Source organism: Aquarana catesbeiana, linkage group LG12, assembly GCF_042186555.1.
Source record: "Aquarana catesbeiana isolate 2022-GZ linkage group LG12, ASM4218655v1, whole genome shotgun sequence".
In the NCBI taxonomy this organism is placed as follows: Eukaryota; Metazoa; Chordata; class Amphibia; order Anura; family Ranidae; genus Aquarana; species Aquarana catesbeiana.
Genome location: NC_133335.1, coordinates 26370144 through 26385443, shown reverse-complemented (window position 1 = coordinate 26385443; position 15300 = coordinate 26370144). Strand labels below are relative to the sequence as shown.

At 45.8% G+C, this 15300-nt stretch overlaps 1 protein-coding gene across 1 annotated transcript; it reads right to left on the bottom strand.

The window, feature by feature from the left end:
* Positions 1 to 2789: 2789 nt before the first annotated feature.
* On the bottom strand, positions 2790 to 13315 carry LOC141113505 (baculoviral IAP repeat-containing protein 7-B-like). Its single transcript, XM_073606663.1, has 5 exons — positions 12773 to 13315; positions 9917 to 10016; positions 8075 to 8156; positions 7852 to 7894; positions 2790 to 2850 (listed from the first exon to the last, which is right to left on the bottom strand). Exons 1-3 carry the CDS (start codon positions 13263 to 13265, stop codon positions 8075 to 8077), a joined length of 675 nt encoding a protein of 224 aa, XP_073462764.1. The 5' UTR covers positions 13266 to 13315; the 3' UTR covers positions 2790 to 2850; positions 7852 to 7894.
* Between the last annotated feature and the right edge of the window lie 1985 nt (positions 13316 to 15300).

Genomic DNA, 15300 nt, shown 5'->3' with positions numbered 1-15300 from the left:
TGCCCACAGCCAAGATGCCAGTGCCGAGGAAAGACAGCAGGTAAAACCGGCTGGGGAGAGCAGTGGTGGATTGTGGGACAGACTAGTGGATTTTTTTGTTTTTTGTATTTTTTTTTAGTAGCTGCTGACTATTTTTCACAGGAGACCGGCAACAGCTTTACATTTTGGCTAGAGTGGAGAGTGATTAGAACACCCATCAGGTTTTTATGGTCCATGTCCCCAGTTAGTAAACTACAGAGGGTGGATTTCCCTGTCATGGCAAGTGAAAGTAAATCCCAAATGTCGGGATGCCCCAGAAAACAGGGTTACTGTGAGTTTTTGTTTTTAGCAAAGAAAACACCATAAAGTGTTATACTTACCTAATGGTTTTGCACAAAGCAGCTCGGATCCTCCACTTCTCGGGTCCCCCGCTGGCACTCCTGGCCCCTTCCCTACTGCCGAGCGACCCCACAGCAAGAAGCTTGCCATGGGGGCACCCGAGCCGCTGCTCTGTGTCCATTCAGACAGAGCCACAGCTTGACTCCTCCCTCTTAATGGCTTACTGATTTTGACAGCAGCAGGAGCCAACGACGCCCGTCTGTGTCTCAGCCAATCAGGGAGAGTCCCAGACAGCCAATTCTCTTGTGCAAGACTGCTGGATCGAGATGGGCTCAGGTAAGTATTGGAGGGGGGCTGCCGCATAGAATGCATCAAGATAAAAAAACAAAACAAACAAAAAAAACACCTTCTGCTTTAGAACCACTTTAATCTGCCAATGTGAACACTAGTTCTGGTTACCCCAAGTGATTCCCTTCATTTGTAGGCATTTGCTCTCACTACCTGTTTGGTTAGCTGACAGGAAGTAAAGGGAAATCTTCCCAATGGGACACAGATGGCAAACTGACAAACTATAAACCCCCTCCCCCCGTCTTACTCTATCCTAAATGAAGTTTTGCCTATAGTTTTACTTTAGCCACAGAACCTGTATATAGTTTACACTGCATGTAACAATGTAAGTGGGGGAGTGGATCATTCATTTCCCCCAGAGATTGTGTTACATTCAGTGTGTAAATGAAAAAACAATTGTGGAGAAGGGGGTGGGTCCATGTCAGACCTTTTTTTAAAGACGTTCTGCCCAAAGACTCAAAACTACTATTGTACCTCTGAAAGTTCAGAGCCAGGAAGAGGGCAGGCATCCCTGCAGTAAATATTTCAAGGATCCAGCCGCCTGAATATGGACACTTCATTACTGGTAAGTAAATGTGACTAAAGCTTGCAGGGCGTTAGCGAAAACTCAGCTGTAGCATGCAGCTCCATTACTAGATCATTTTGCAAACGCAACTAGTGAAAGTACCTAAAATTTGACTTATCAGCCTTTTACAAGCCCTCTTGGAGAAATAAAGACTGGGGTCCAACCAGGTGTGCTGCATGCATGTGGTAAGGTACTTGCTGATGGACAAAGTGAGCAGAGGGCAACTTCAGTCTTCTACCCCTGTCCAGCCAGCAAATAAGAGGATGGAGAGATGACAGCATAGCCTAACAACTTTGAGTCATTGCCTTGGCTGTTCTGTCTATTAGGGCTCTGTAGGTCTTAAAACCTGGATGGACAAAATGCAAATCCTGTGGCAGGTTAACTGCTCTATGATCTTATCTCTGCATTTCACCATTTGCGGACACGTTGTTTTCAAAGCTAACCTACAGGCAGACATGTCTGACCAAGTTTTCTTGTGTTCATAAATTTGTGCGCACAAACAGGCAGGTCCCCCAGCTACGTAGTTGGCAGGCCCTGGTGTGCAGTGTACATCAGTATTTTAAAGCAGGATTCACCATAGACGCCGTTTGATACATCTGACCTACCTCTTGTAGTAAGGCCACTTCAAAGCTAGTTTGCAGCTGGCCAATTCCTATAGGGGCATATCATCCACTGAGCTTAACGCTTTCACTCAAGCCCTGGAACCAGCATTAGAATAACTCCCAACTGCAGCTTTTTGTACAGCTGGCTTATCAGATCCATCCTGGGGAGTGGGACACCAAAATGAACCCTGCTACACCAAGTACACAGCACCTACTTTTGTTCTAAAGAGAACCAGCTACAAACAAGTAATGTTGGTCTACTCAAGACAAGCACCCAGTCATGAATATTTTTTAAGTGATGAAGGCATCTGGTCAGGTTTTTGGTTTAATTGGATAATGGAGCTTAGAGTCAGCAAAGACAAGCTTACTCACCTGCCCTGCCAGCTCAAGACATGAAGGCCCGCATGCTGCCTCTGATGGTTGCCCGACAAATGGGACAATGTCTGAGATTAGGGGCACAGTCCATACACACCACCAGGTGTCCACAAGGTACGAAGACCATTGACGAGTCTTTGTCCATACAGACTTTACACATCCTTTCCTCCTTGAGCCGTCGCAGCTGTTCCTCTGTAGTGAGTGTCGTTTCTGAAGGGAGCAAATTGTATCAAAACCAATCCATTTAAGGATTCACCTCATCCAACCTTCAATACTTGTGCCCAAACAAAACACGCAATTCCAGGCTTTGGCATGTCTTGCTTTTACTTCAAAGTCCCTGACCCATGAGTTAGATCAGCGTTTCTCAACTGCAGTCCTCAAGGCACCCCAACAGGTCATGTTTTCAGGATTTCCCCTCAGATGAAACAGCTGTGGTAATTACTAAGGCAGTGAAACTTATCAAATCACCTGTGCAAAATGGAAAGCCTGACATGATCTGTTGGGGTACCTTGAGGACTGGAGATGAGAAACACAGAGTTAGACCATGCCACAACATTTTGATTAATATTTCAAGATTACCTGGTTGTTTGGGGGGCTGGATTGCAGATCCTTGTGCAGGACCTTCTGAAATGTGGGTAGGTTCTGGAAAGAGAAGAGCATTCATCATACAGATCTGAACAAAAACACATTTGAACGCTGCACCAAACCCGAGGAAAACATTTAGATTAATGAAGGAACTTCCAACATTGCAGTAGTAGAAATGAAAGCAACCTACTAGCCTGTGGAGAACCTTGGCCTTCCGTAATAGACAAAGCAGCAATTACAGACCTTGTTCATTTCCATAGTTTTAAAGCCAGAGATGGGAAGCCAAGTCTATTTATGAAGGTTTTCAGAACTATTGCCATTAAAAAAAAAACCTAGATTGTCTAAAAATCTAGTCGATTTAAATGAAGTTGGCATTTGCCCATTAACATTCTAAAGATATTGGATAAGAGAATTTAGTGAAATTACTGCACTAAACCTAAATAATGTCAGAACAAAGCAGCTAAAGTCCAAAAGGAATTATAAACATAGTGTAGCACTAAAAAAAAAAAAAAAAAAAAAAACACAATGAACTGCGATATCCAATGTATACAACTTGAGACAAAGATAAGTGAACTAATGAAAAGGCCAATATTCCTTAAGGTGGGACTAAATTAATGAAAATTCAGAAAATATGTCCTCATGCTTAATGGCGAATCCTCAATTGAACAAGGACAGCACAAACAGTGTGCAAATAACTGCAGTTGTGGATGTAGAAAAATCCTCTGTCAAAAGGAATAAAGATGGATACTCTTACTGGATATGGTGGACTCACTTACTGTACAGTAGTAGGTCAAGCGAGCTTGTGTGGGCCAAGTGCCACAAGGTTAGGATTGGCAGAGAAGCGATCACTCCAAGCAGGGTGGTTCCACTCCTCATCCGTGATGATCCAGCCAGAGATCCCGAATCTTTGTGACTGTCCAACACAATATAGAACTTCCACCCAATGGGTGAGCCATCTCAATAACAATGGATACCAAACGGGAGAGTTTTATTCACTTTGGTTTTCTTTCATTTTATCCTTCATTGCTTGTAACTCATGTGTGACTCCAAATCCTTGCCCTTCATGATCAACTGCAATCAACATGTGGCCTAGAGCATGACCAAAAAAAAGTTTTTTGGTCTCCATTGTTAAGACTCACCCATTGAGTGGAAGTTCTATATCGCGTTCGAGAGTCACAAAGATTCGGGATCTCTGGCTGGACCATCACGGATGAGTGGAACCGCCCTGCTTGGAGTGATTGCTTCCCTGCCAATCCTAACCTTGTGGCACTTGGCCCACACAAGCTCGATTGACCCACTACTGCACGGTAAGTGGGTCCACCATATCCGTTAAGAGTACCCATCTTTATTCCTTTTGACAGAGGATTTTTCTACATCCAGTTATTTGCACACTGTTTGTGCTGTCCTTGTTCAAGTGAGGATTCGCCATTAAGCAGGAGATGGACATATTTTCTGAATTTTCATTATTTAGTCCCACCTCAAGGAATATTGGACTTTTCATTAGTTCACTTATCTTTGTCTCAAGTTATATACATTGGATATCGCAGTTCATGGTTATTTCTTTTAGTGCTACACTATATGTTTATAAAGATATTGGATGCCTGGCTTTCCTGCTGATCAGTCTTGGAGGAAAGCCATGGAACACGTACCTAGATTTGAACGCTTGACTAGAGGCTGCATGCCTGGTCATTCAGTGGGGAAACCAGAGAATCACCATGGCAGCCAGGGTCCCAGCATCTTCAGAAGGACATTAACTTTCTCATGACAGATTCTCCAAGATGAACTCCAGGCAAGTATTTAAAAAAAAAAAAAACCTGATGAAGCTCAACACATTTATCAATGCTGTATTAATACTTTTAATGCAAGCAGTGCAAGTAGCAGAATCTAACCTGTGTAAGCCTCTTGTCCCCTGTACAGCAAAGCTCACCACTAGAGGAAGAAGCAGCACAAAGCCAGTCAGTTGTGCTACAGTGCTCATATGCAAAGGACATGGTGATTGGAGGGGAGAGCCGAATGACAGATGAGCTCACCACTGCGGTGCATCTCCTTGCAAAGGCTTTGGGGTGGACCAGAGCTGCCAAAGCAGAAACCAATCAGCTCTACTGCCCTGACTGACCAGGCTGCACTTTGTGGCAGAGCTGCACACATTATGGATAGAAATGCCAATCTTGATAGGTAATACAGCTCAATTAAAGGTATTTGCCTGGAGTTAAGTTTAAATACCCAAAGCTCACCACAAATGTTGAAAATCTGGCTGTACAATCTAATTTCATCTAAAAACGTATGTAGTAGAAGGGCCTGCCTGATTAAATACAATAGTTTAGGTAGGTCCTCATTACATAGTTTTAGAAAATCCAAGATTTTACAGTCACATTGTACAATGTAGGTTTACGCTCAGGCTATGTATGTACCTGAGGTCTGTGGCACACTATCCTCTTCTGCCAGCACTGTTTCATCGACCAGTTCAGAGACCAACTCAGACAAGCAGCTGTGAGGGGCCCCAACTATTAGGAATCGGCTCTGCACCACACTGGCCACCAGGCTCTCATCAAAGCCCATCCGCAGGGCGTCCTGTACTATGGACAACTGGAGGAAGTCCTGCCAGTGTCCCGGAGAATCTGCAAGGGACCAGCAGGCCAGGGGTTAATATGGTCACGTCAAATTCCTTCAGCAGCAGTCAAATTAAGGCAGGCTTGTAGTTTAATGATAACTAATACATTTAGGAGAGGGTAGAACCCACCTCACTGTTCCAGCAAGGAAGGTTTAAGCTTCTAGGAAGAGCTATGGTCAAGTGATGCTGTAACCTTGGTGAGGCCCAACTATTAAAGCTGAACTCACAGCAGATCTCAAATAGTATAAAGTTATCTAAATTTGTGAGCTGTGCAAATACCAGAATTTAACCTTGTGTACAGCTTCTTGCCCCAGTACAGCAAAGCTCAGAAAGGGGAGGGAGCAGCACAAGCCAGTCTGCTGGAGCATGCCGAAAGGAGGAAAGAGCAGAGTGACAGGTGAGCTCATCAATGTGCTATCATGGGAGGGGGGGGGGGGGGGACAAGATCTGCAGAAAAAAAAAAAAACTGCCACACAGCACAGCCCTATCTGGAAGGGTAATCTTCAGGACTGGATGGTCTGAAATACAAACCCCTTGGGCAACTAAAATTGCTCCCATATGCACATTTCTAGCAGTTTGCCTGGAGTTGGGCTTTAATCACCAATGACCCCTTAGAGCATCAATCTCCCACAGCCTCCCAGTCACAAATCTTACTCCGCATATTAATTCAATGTGATAAAGCAGTCATTTCCTGTCTTTGTAATCCCGCTATGAAGGACCTTACTTAGACCCTTCCAGCAAGCCCTGTCCCCATCTCCCAGTTGTGCATCCGCATAGCTCTTAACTGTCCCTGATTACAAGGGACTGTCCCTCATTTGGAACAAAGTCCCTCTTTCCTTCTCATTTGTCCCTCAATTTGGTCCGATCTATTTAGGTGCATATTAAATGCACTACTTATCAAAAAGTGTTTTACTGTGCAAAACCTTTTATCCAAATTTCTAAATTGCTGCATTTGTCAATTCCAAGAGCCAATATAAAGGAATAGTAGAGGCAAAGAAGCACTTCTGTGTTTAACCAATCTTTTTGTAAAATTCTTTTAAAAAGGGGCGTGACATGGGGCGTGTCCTATACCTACATACTTTTGCCAATCGGTGTCCCTCATTCCCAAAAATGTAAGAGGTATGCATCCATGCTATTGCTGTTATGAACACTTCCAGTTAAAGACAAGTAGCCATTCTACCCATCCTGAGTAACACCATGCAGCCTTTGCTTGTGTACACAGACAGTGGCTGCAGAAGATAAATGGCATTAAGATGTAAAAGAAAAAATCTGAAAAAAGCAATTTTTCACAAAATCCTCAGCAATAGTCTGATACACAGTGCATTTGAAGACAAAGGTCATCCCAGCAGGGGTTCACAATTACTTAAATGGAAAACCAATAGTGTAATTGGGTAAAGAATGTAGGGTTCAGCACGCCACTTTCATAAAACATCAAAACCTTGGGAGTGCAGGGTCCATCTACTCAACCATCTGCTGCAGAGCCCCTAGAGCAGTGGTCTCCAAACTGCAGCCCAGGGCCAGATGTGGCTCTTTACTTGCCTTTATCCAGCCGATGGGGAACTACTGCTCCCACTGATGCTGGGGTGTATTTTCTACACACTGGCCAGTCTGGCACCCTCAGAGTCAAGGACAGCAAACTGGCCTTTTTAGAAAATTGAGACCCTGACCTAGAGGCTTGAGAACCCAGTTAAAACCCCTAGTTGTCCGATCTGGCCAGTTTTGGAGAAGATACCACCAACTGAGATCAAAAGTTCAAAAACCTTCTCCAATGTTTTGGTGCCTACCAGGACACATCCACATCAGAGACATCTTATATGCCTTCCATCTAGAAAATTACCATGAATGCTGCTGAATGGCAGAGTCAGGAATCTAGTTCCAACTGTAAGATGAGCTTTGTGTGCACTGACCAAGAAAGCCAACCCACTGGACAAGGTAGCAGAACATATCTACAACCTGTAGTAAAGAGTAGAAAAATTGTGTTGTCCTCAGTGCCACTATGTGGTGACCGTACCAAAATATACATTAATATCTACAACTTAGCGATCTGAAAGCCAGTTCCCTGTGCCAAGTTTTGAGAACCACAATATAAAGCCTAATTTTCCTTGTGTCCAGGAAAGTTATCACTTGAAAAAGGTCAAGTCATACCCTTAACAGCCATTTCTGTAGCTTAAGTGATAAGTTAATGTTTGATTAGCTGCCCAAATTGACAATTCTCATACTAGGCCCATCACAGTACATGAGTCCTCAACTAAATCAAAGATTTGTGATTGAAGTTGCAACACAAACACACAAACACACAAAAAAAAACAAAAAAAACAAAAAAAACAAAAAAAACAAAAAAAACAAAAAAAAACAAAAAAAACAAAACAAAAAGTAGGTTCTCATAGCACGTAGCTCTGGCCTTGAAACAGTTGACCTTTGAAAGCACAAAGCAAGCTGGCACTTACCACTGGGTGCGCTGGGGCTCCCAGACATCCTCAGGAATTCAGGCTGTAAAAAAGTTGGGATAATGAGAACTGGAAATGCACGAAAGCCAAACCATAATAACCAATCAGGTGACTGAACAGTCCCAACTTACATGCCCCAGCAAATACTATGTAGTTTGCAAATCAGGACTGTTTAGTGGTTTATTAAGCCAGGTTACAACGCACGAGTACATAGGTTACTCACCTAACTCTCTGGACTACCACCTATAGCCTCTTGCACGCTACGAACATACGCAGGTCCCATGGACTGCACATGAAATTCACACCTACAACAAAAGTTGTCAAGTTACCTCAAATCTGGCCACCATGTAAGCATATCAAGCGTCCAAACATTAATTTAGTTGAAAGTTCTCACTTTTGAGTAAACATTGGAACGTTCACACACTTTAGGATTACAAGGGCCCTCATGCCTCTAGAAGAGGTTTAAAGCAGAACCCTTGCAGAAAACCCCCATGGTGTTCCCCTGCAGTGCAAAAATTATAAGTCAATTTTGGTCTAAGGCATGGGTGCTCAACCTGTGGCCCTCCAGCTGTTTTAAAACTACAAGTCCCATGAGGCATTGCAAGGCTGACAATTACAAACACGGCTCCCAAAGACAGAGGCATGATGGGACTTTTAGTTCTGCAACAGCTGGGGGGCAAATGTTAAGCAGCCATAGTCTAAGGTGCCATTGAAAAGCACTTTTGTATCGCAACACCTGCAAGCTTCCTTCTCTCCATGCTGCTAGTCCCCCAAAGCTTCTCTTCAGTAATATGAGGCTGTCGTAACCAGACACCTGCAGAGAAGCAACTTCAGGGGAATGGTTGCACTCTCATACAATGCATAAGTTGTAGTCCTGCATTGTGAGGATGGCATGGGTCTACCAGTAGGCAGGTGCAGTCTACTGTATAATGCAGGTGGCGCTCTTCTGCAGTGGCACTGTTGGGGAGGTCAAGAGGAACAGTGTTCCTCTACCGTTCCCTAGGTCACTGGCGAACCTATCCGACGGGATGCTGTCACCCCATGTGACCCTGTCAGCCATATTGGGTGTGGCAGAGGCCCTGGCTCTAAGGCCTGGCGCTCTTTTTTGCAAGTTGGTAGAGTAGGGACAGGTACCCTGCCTGTTAAGAACCATACTAGTGATAAGGGAAAGGTTCCTGACTAGGCAGGTAAGCATAGGGATGCACCTCCTTGGACTTCATCCCATTGAGAGCAGAATGTAGCCTGGCTGTCTTGTGCTCAGACGCTGTCAGTCTGGCGGCCGATACCTGCTCTTCACATTACTGGAAGCAGTGAGCGCACCGTTGGGCAGCGCTTCCACCGAGTGTTCTTCACAGCACCTGACTGAATTATTGCTTCACTACGCTGCATCCCACCTACATACCCACAAACCAGAGTGTTTGGGGGAAGAGGACATGGCTGCTGGGGGAGTGCAGGTAAAAACTGCCATTTAATGGTACCAACGACAAATGAGCATTTAACCTACAAAAGGTCTGTGTTAAATTTTCCTGAAGATCAATTATAAAGTACGCGTTGCCAAAGCATTGCTTTGAATTGATTGGGGTGCAAACATCTTTCAGGTTGACTGAAACTCCCATTAGACCGATTCTCCTTCAAAGCCTGTCCTACTGAAAATGGGATCACAAAAATGGGGGCGGGGGGTGATTTTAACCAAACACCAATAAAAAGCTGACCTTCACCTAATCTACCAAAATGTAGACTGGTGTTGCCATTGCAGATGTTCCCTCACACCCTGAAACCATTGTCACCTAGAAAGTGAGGGAAATTAACCAAGTCAAAAGATCTTATCAAAATCCCAGCAAGCATGCCGACCACCCTTCCCCCTACTGACCAAAATGCAGTTTAACTGGACTTAACGACCCAAGGAAAGGGTTCTTTACTAGAACTGAATGCACACTAGTTCTCTACAGATTTGGGGTAGCTGAATTTTCATAAAGGTCTGGTTAAGTTGTAGGCTACTTTTCCTGAAACTTTGGAATGTACATAGTTGATCAGGTTTACTATGTTGTGATGTGATCAAACTCACCTTGGAAACCATTTGGCGTGTTCCCTCCAGGGATCATCTCCCCTTTCCCAGTTCCTCAGTTCCCCATCACAGTGGAAGCACCGGACATTATCCCTCTGCCCTAGAACAAAGCACAAGACATTTTCCTCTCGTAAAACAGAAAGGTTAAAGCTGGGGCATTAGCCTCCTCACAGAACCTAAAAATATCAAAACTTGGGGCATCTTCTCTTGTAGAACCCAAAAATGGTCAAAGCTTGAGGCATCACTCCACCCCCCCAAACAGCATGGAGAATTATTCCTTTCTCAGAACCCAAAAGGTCAAAGCTTGAGGCATTATACCTCACAGAAACCAAAAGGGTCAAAGCTTATAGCATCAGCCCTCTCTCAAAGAACCCAAAAAAGGTCAAAGCTTAGGGTATTACCTTCTGTCATCAATCCCAAAAGGTCAAAGCATGGTGCTTTATCCCTCTGTCCTAGGTCAGACCCAAAGCAATGGAAATTATCCTTGTCCTAGGACCCAAAGCCTACGCACCATAAATTATGCCTCTGTCCTAGAACAACGTCAAAGCCTAAAAAGGTACACAAGATAGAAGACTCACATATCTTGTGGTTTTTACAAAGATTTAAACTGCCAGATTTCTCTATAGCAGTGGTCATCAACCCTGTCCTCAGGGCCCACTAACAGGCCAGGTTTGCAAGATAACTGAAATACATCACAGGTGATATCATTTGCTGCTCAGTGATTGCAGTATTCTAGTCTGCATCTCCCCAAGGTAATACATAAAACCTGGCCTGTTAGTGGGCCCTGAGGACAGGGTTGATGACCACTGCTCTATAGGATCTGTATTCTTCTGAATTATATGTAATTTCGAAACAATGCATCAGTGCTTTAAAATCAATGAAAAATTCATATGGCCATAAGATAGCATTGTAAGGGCATCAATGCAATTACATATCTAGAAAAGGTAACATGCATTAAAACCAAAGAAAAGGTTGCCCGTAGAAGCTTACAGCTCCAGGAAACGCCTGTTGTCACAACAGAAGAGCCATTGTGTCAGACCATTGTGATCAGGTTAGGTCCTATAATAACTTCCTGTTCTGGGGTCTTCCCAACAGAGGTGAGGACAGAGGAGTCAGCTGACCTCCGACCTACAGAGCATAGGACTGTTCCATCCTCACCTGACATCACATGCCCCATAGAGAACCATTCACCAACTGCATGCCAGAGGTCACCTGAACCACAAAGGCCAGCATGACTCTTCACAGTAACAGGATTAGATTCTAATATTGAATGGGTGCACCAGTCACAATGTTATGCTTAATGCATCTACCCCCTCCCCCCGTGACCTCTGCTGCTGTACACTCAATATAGCTCTTCTCTACGCATTGTACATTATACTGAATGGATGGTTTATATACATTATTATGTGGTCCTGCAACCACAGGGACCGATTTGTAGATGGCAATTTTGTGGAGTACAATTTAAAGGACAGAGGACATACCATCAGGAACTCAGGGGTTACAACATAAGAAGGAACCTGCCACCACCAGTAAGTCAGGGGCTACAACATAGCTATTATAGGTATGAGCCATCAAGGGCATGGCTAATATATTGCCATCATTGGCATACCATTAGAATAACACTAGTCTCAAGGACTTATTTGGCTACAATATTGCTCCCATTAGTGACCTTTCAGAATTGTAAGATTTCCGTTAAGAGTTTCTGAACCATCAATGACTTTACTTCAAGGTTGCAATCAGGCAATTATACGGGCCATCAGGGACAGGGACCTCAGCTACACATAGGAGTCTATGAACCATCAGTGACTAACTGGATACAATATCATTAAAGTGAGCCATAACCCAATACAATCTTATCGGAATGTGATTTTATGTTTCATGCTCTACGTCCCCATCATGGGTCAGAGACTTCTCTGGTTACATGACCACCATCCTGGGGGTCATGCATGACATGGTTTTCACTACATTAGTAGTGTTGGGGTGTGAGTAACCCCTAGTACATCCCAGTATAGAAGACTTCAACTCAGTGAGATACATTACTATCCTGGGGGTAACAAGTGGCATTGGTTCAGCCATCTATGGAGGAGCGAATAATCCCAGTATAGAAGAACCCAGCTGCAGCCAGTTGTTTGGGGCAGACTGCTATGTTGCAGAAAGTCCCTCTTCTACAATCTCTATGAAGTATAAGTGATTTCCCCCACCCCACAGTACATACCAGTGTAGAAGAAACCCCTATGGTGAGGTAGGAGTGATCCCAGACCCCCCCCACCCTCCCCATATTACATACCAGTACAAAAGATTTCCCTATGGTGGGGTAGGACTGCTCCCAATCCTCCTAGTACATCCCAGATAGAAGAATTTCCTATGGTGGGGTATGAGCGATCCCAGTTCCTCCCAGGATAGATGAATCCCTTTATAGTACAGCAAGAGTGAGCCCAGTATTTACCAGTATAGATGAAGCACTCTATGGTGAACTATGATCCCAGTCACCCAGTACATATCAAGATAGAAGAATCCCCCTATAGTGGGGTATAAATGCTCCCAGTACACACCAGTATAGATGAATCCCCCCCCCCCCATAGTGGAGTATGAATGATCCCAGTATAGATAAAGCCCCCTATGGTGGGGTATGTTCCCAGTTCCTCCCAGTACAGATGAATCCCCCGTTAGTGGGGTTGAGCGATTCCCAGTATAGAAGAATCCCCCTATAGAGGGGTTGGAGTGAACGCAGTCCCCCCAGTACATACCAATATAGAAGAATCCCCCCTCCCATAGTGGGGTATGAGTGATCCCAGTACACACCAGTATAGAAGAACCCCCTTATGGTGGGGACTGGGGTATGATCCCAGTACATACCAGTATAGAAGAATCCAGCAGCAGCCAGTTGTTCGGGGCTGAGCCCAGTGTGTTGCGGCCAGTTGCGGAAGGTCCCCATGCGGTTGGTCATGTCCAGCAGCTCGGGGTAGACAGCGGGGTCATCGTTCTCCTGTTCCCCAGGCAGTCGGTGGATCTGGCTGAGGATGTGTCCGTCCGGTAGATCCGGTTGCTGGGTGATGGGGACGTTGCTGGGCTCGGTCCCCCGGAGGAAGGGACAGGTAGGGAAGTATTTGTGGTGCTCGGTATCAGCCCGGTCCCCGGGCTCCCAGCTCCGGAGGATCCCACCGCAGGAGAAGCACTGCACCCGGTCCCCGGTGCCCAGGTAGAAGAAGCCGGCCCGGGCCAGGAGACTGGGGGACACAGAGCCCGGCCAGTCCCGGAATGTCCGCAGCCGGCTCGCCTCCCTCTCCATCCCAGACTTGACCGCACCGGGGGGCCCCCAGGAGCCCAACTCCTCCCGTGCCGAGTCCATGGCGGAGCGCTGACCACTCAGGCTGCCCAGAGTCACCGGAGCAGAGGGGCGGAGGATGTTCTGGAAGAGACCGGACACAGGCAGAGTTATACCGGGGAGGGGGGACAGGCAGCATCATACCGGGGGAGGGGGGGACAGACAGCGTGACACCTACATGGGGGGGGGGGGGGGGGGGGGGGCAGTCACACCTGTCCATACAAGCAGGGCCTCGGATAGGGCAGTACAGCCAGCCCTCCTGTCCTGGGCCCAAGCTCTGTCACCTGCAGGAGAGGATAGCCAGCTGTACTGCCTTGTGACACCTATGGATCCCCTGCAGCTCTGCCGGGTTTCTCTCTCCAGCAGCTCTGCCGGGGGATCAGTTCTATATTCCTGCAAAGCATCCCGATTTGGAGCAGAGGGGGAGAGCTGTAGAGTGACTGTACCCAGTCCTGAAACTCCCCCTCCGTCTCCCACCGGCCTCCCCTCCCCCTCCCTCCAGGTCATGCTCAATGCTCTGTGTTCACTTGAATGGGCTGCCATGTGTGACAATCAGAGGCTCAGAACCTTTTAAAACATGCAGCCTTGTCACATGACAAAACACAAGTCTGCTAATTGCATTTGGGGTGCCATTAACCACTTGGGGACCATGCCTATTTGTAACATTTGTTGTTTAAAATAGTAATTTTTTGCTAGAAAATGTACTTAAAACCCCCAAATATTTTTTTTTTAGCAGAGACCCTAAAGAATAAAATGGCAGTCATTACAATATGTCACTATTTGCGCAGCGGTGTTTCAAAACGCAATTTTTAGAAAATACACTTTCATGTATTAAAAGCGAAAAAACAGTTAAGTTAGCCCAATTTTTTTTGTATGTGAAAGATGTTATGCTGAGTAAATAGATACCCAACATGTCATGCTTCAATATTGCACATGCTCAATACATGCAGCATTTTTTGAATTACAGAGCTGACTTCCTGAAAAATCAATTAGACTTTTCTCTTCAATGGTAAGGAATTTCTCAAATGTAATACAATGGAACCTCGGATTGCGAGTAATGCTGTTAACGAGCATTTCACAATACAAGCAATTTTTTTTTTAAAATCCTGTTTGCAAGTGTTGTCTCGCAAAACGAGCAGGATTCAAGCCTCTGCGGTGTGCAGTACCGCATTTGACCAGAGGGGGGGGGGGGGGGCGCCGGTGACACTCAGAAACACTCCGTTCCCGAGCCTTTGAGGGTTTCCGAGTGCAGCCGAGCGGTCTCCGAGTATTTCCAAGTCTCTCCGGCGCCCCCCCCACCTCTGGCCACATGCGGTATTGCATGCAATAGAAGTCAATGTGGAACGAATTCTTTGTTTCCATTGATTTCTAGGGGGAAACTCACTGATGTGCGAGTGCTTTGGATTACAAGCATTCTCCTGGAACGGATTATGCTCGTAATCCAAGGTTCCACTGTAACTGTTTAGTGTAGGGGGGTGTACTGATGGGGGATTTTTTTGGTGCACCTCTCCCGCTGCCCATAAAAGCGATACCGTGGCAAGCCTGCTGCCAGGACCACTTTTATCTGAAAGAGGATCGCCTGCTATATTTATATTAAAAAAAAATAAATAAAAAGGGAGGTCATGGCAGCTAGCTGTTGCCATAGCCACGATATAAAACATCAAGGTAATAATGTAGCTATACAATGGGCGGTCCAGAAGTGGTTAATGGCACCACAATCGCTATGCGCATTTGCAGTGCCTTCCAAAACCCTGCAGAACACCCGTTACCTGTGCAGCTGGTGACATCCAGGTAACGCCAAATGTGAATGCGGACTATACCCGTCCATACCACTACGTCAGGAAGGGGGGGGGGTAACACCCGTCCATACCACTACGTCAGGAAGGGGGTGGGGTCACACCTGTCCATACCACTACGTCAGGAAGGGGGTGGGGTCACACCTGTCCATACCACTACGTCAGGAGAGAGGGGGGGGGGGTCACACCTGTCCATACCACTACGTCAGGAGAGAGGGGGGGGTCACACCTGTCCATACCACTACGTCAGGAGAGAGGGGGGG

Bases quoted from the DNA above. Each gene is read 5' to 3' on its own strand.
- LOC141113505 (XM_073606663.1), bottom strand. From the start codon at position 13,265: ATGGACTCGGCACGGGAGGAGTTGGGCTCCTGGGGGCCCCCCGGTGCG. The intron at 10,017-12,772 runs GTATGTACTGGG...GCTTTGTTCTAG, and splicing joins TGCTGGATTCTTCTATACTG to GGCAGAGGGATAATGTCCGG. The intron at 8,157-9,916 runs GTGAGTTTGATC...CTTTTGTTGTAG, and splicing joins CACGCCAAATGGTTTCCAAG to GTGTGAATTTCATGTGCAGT.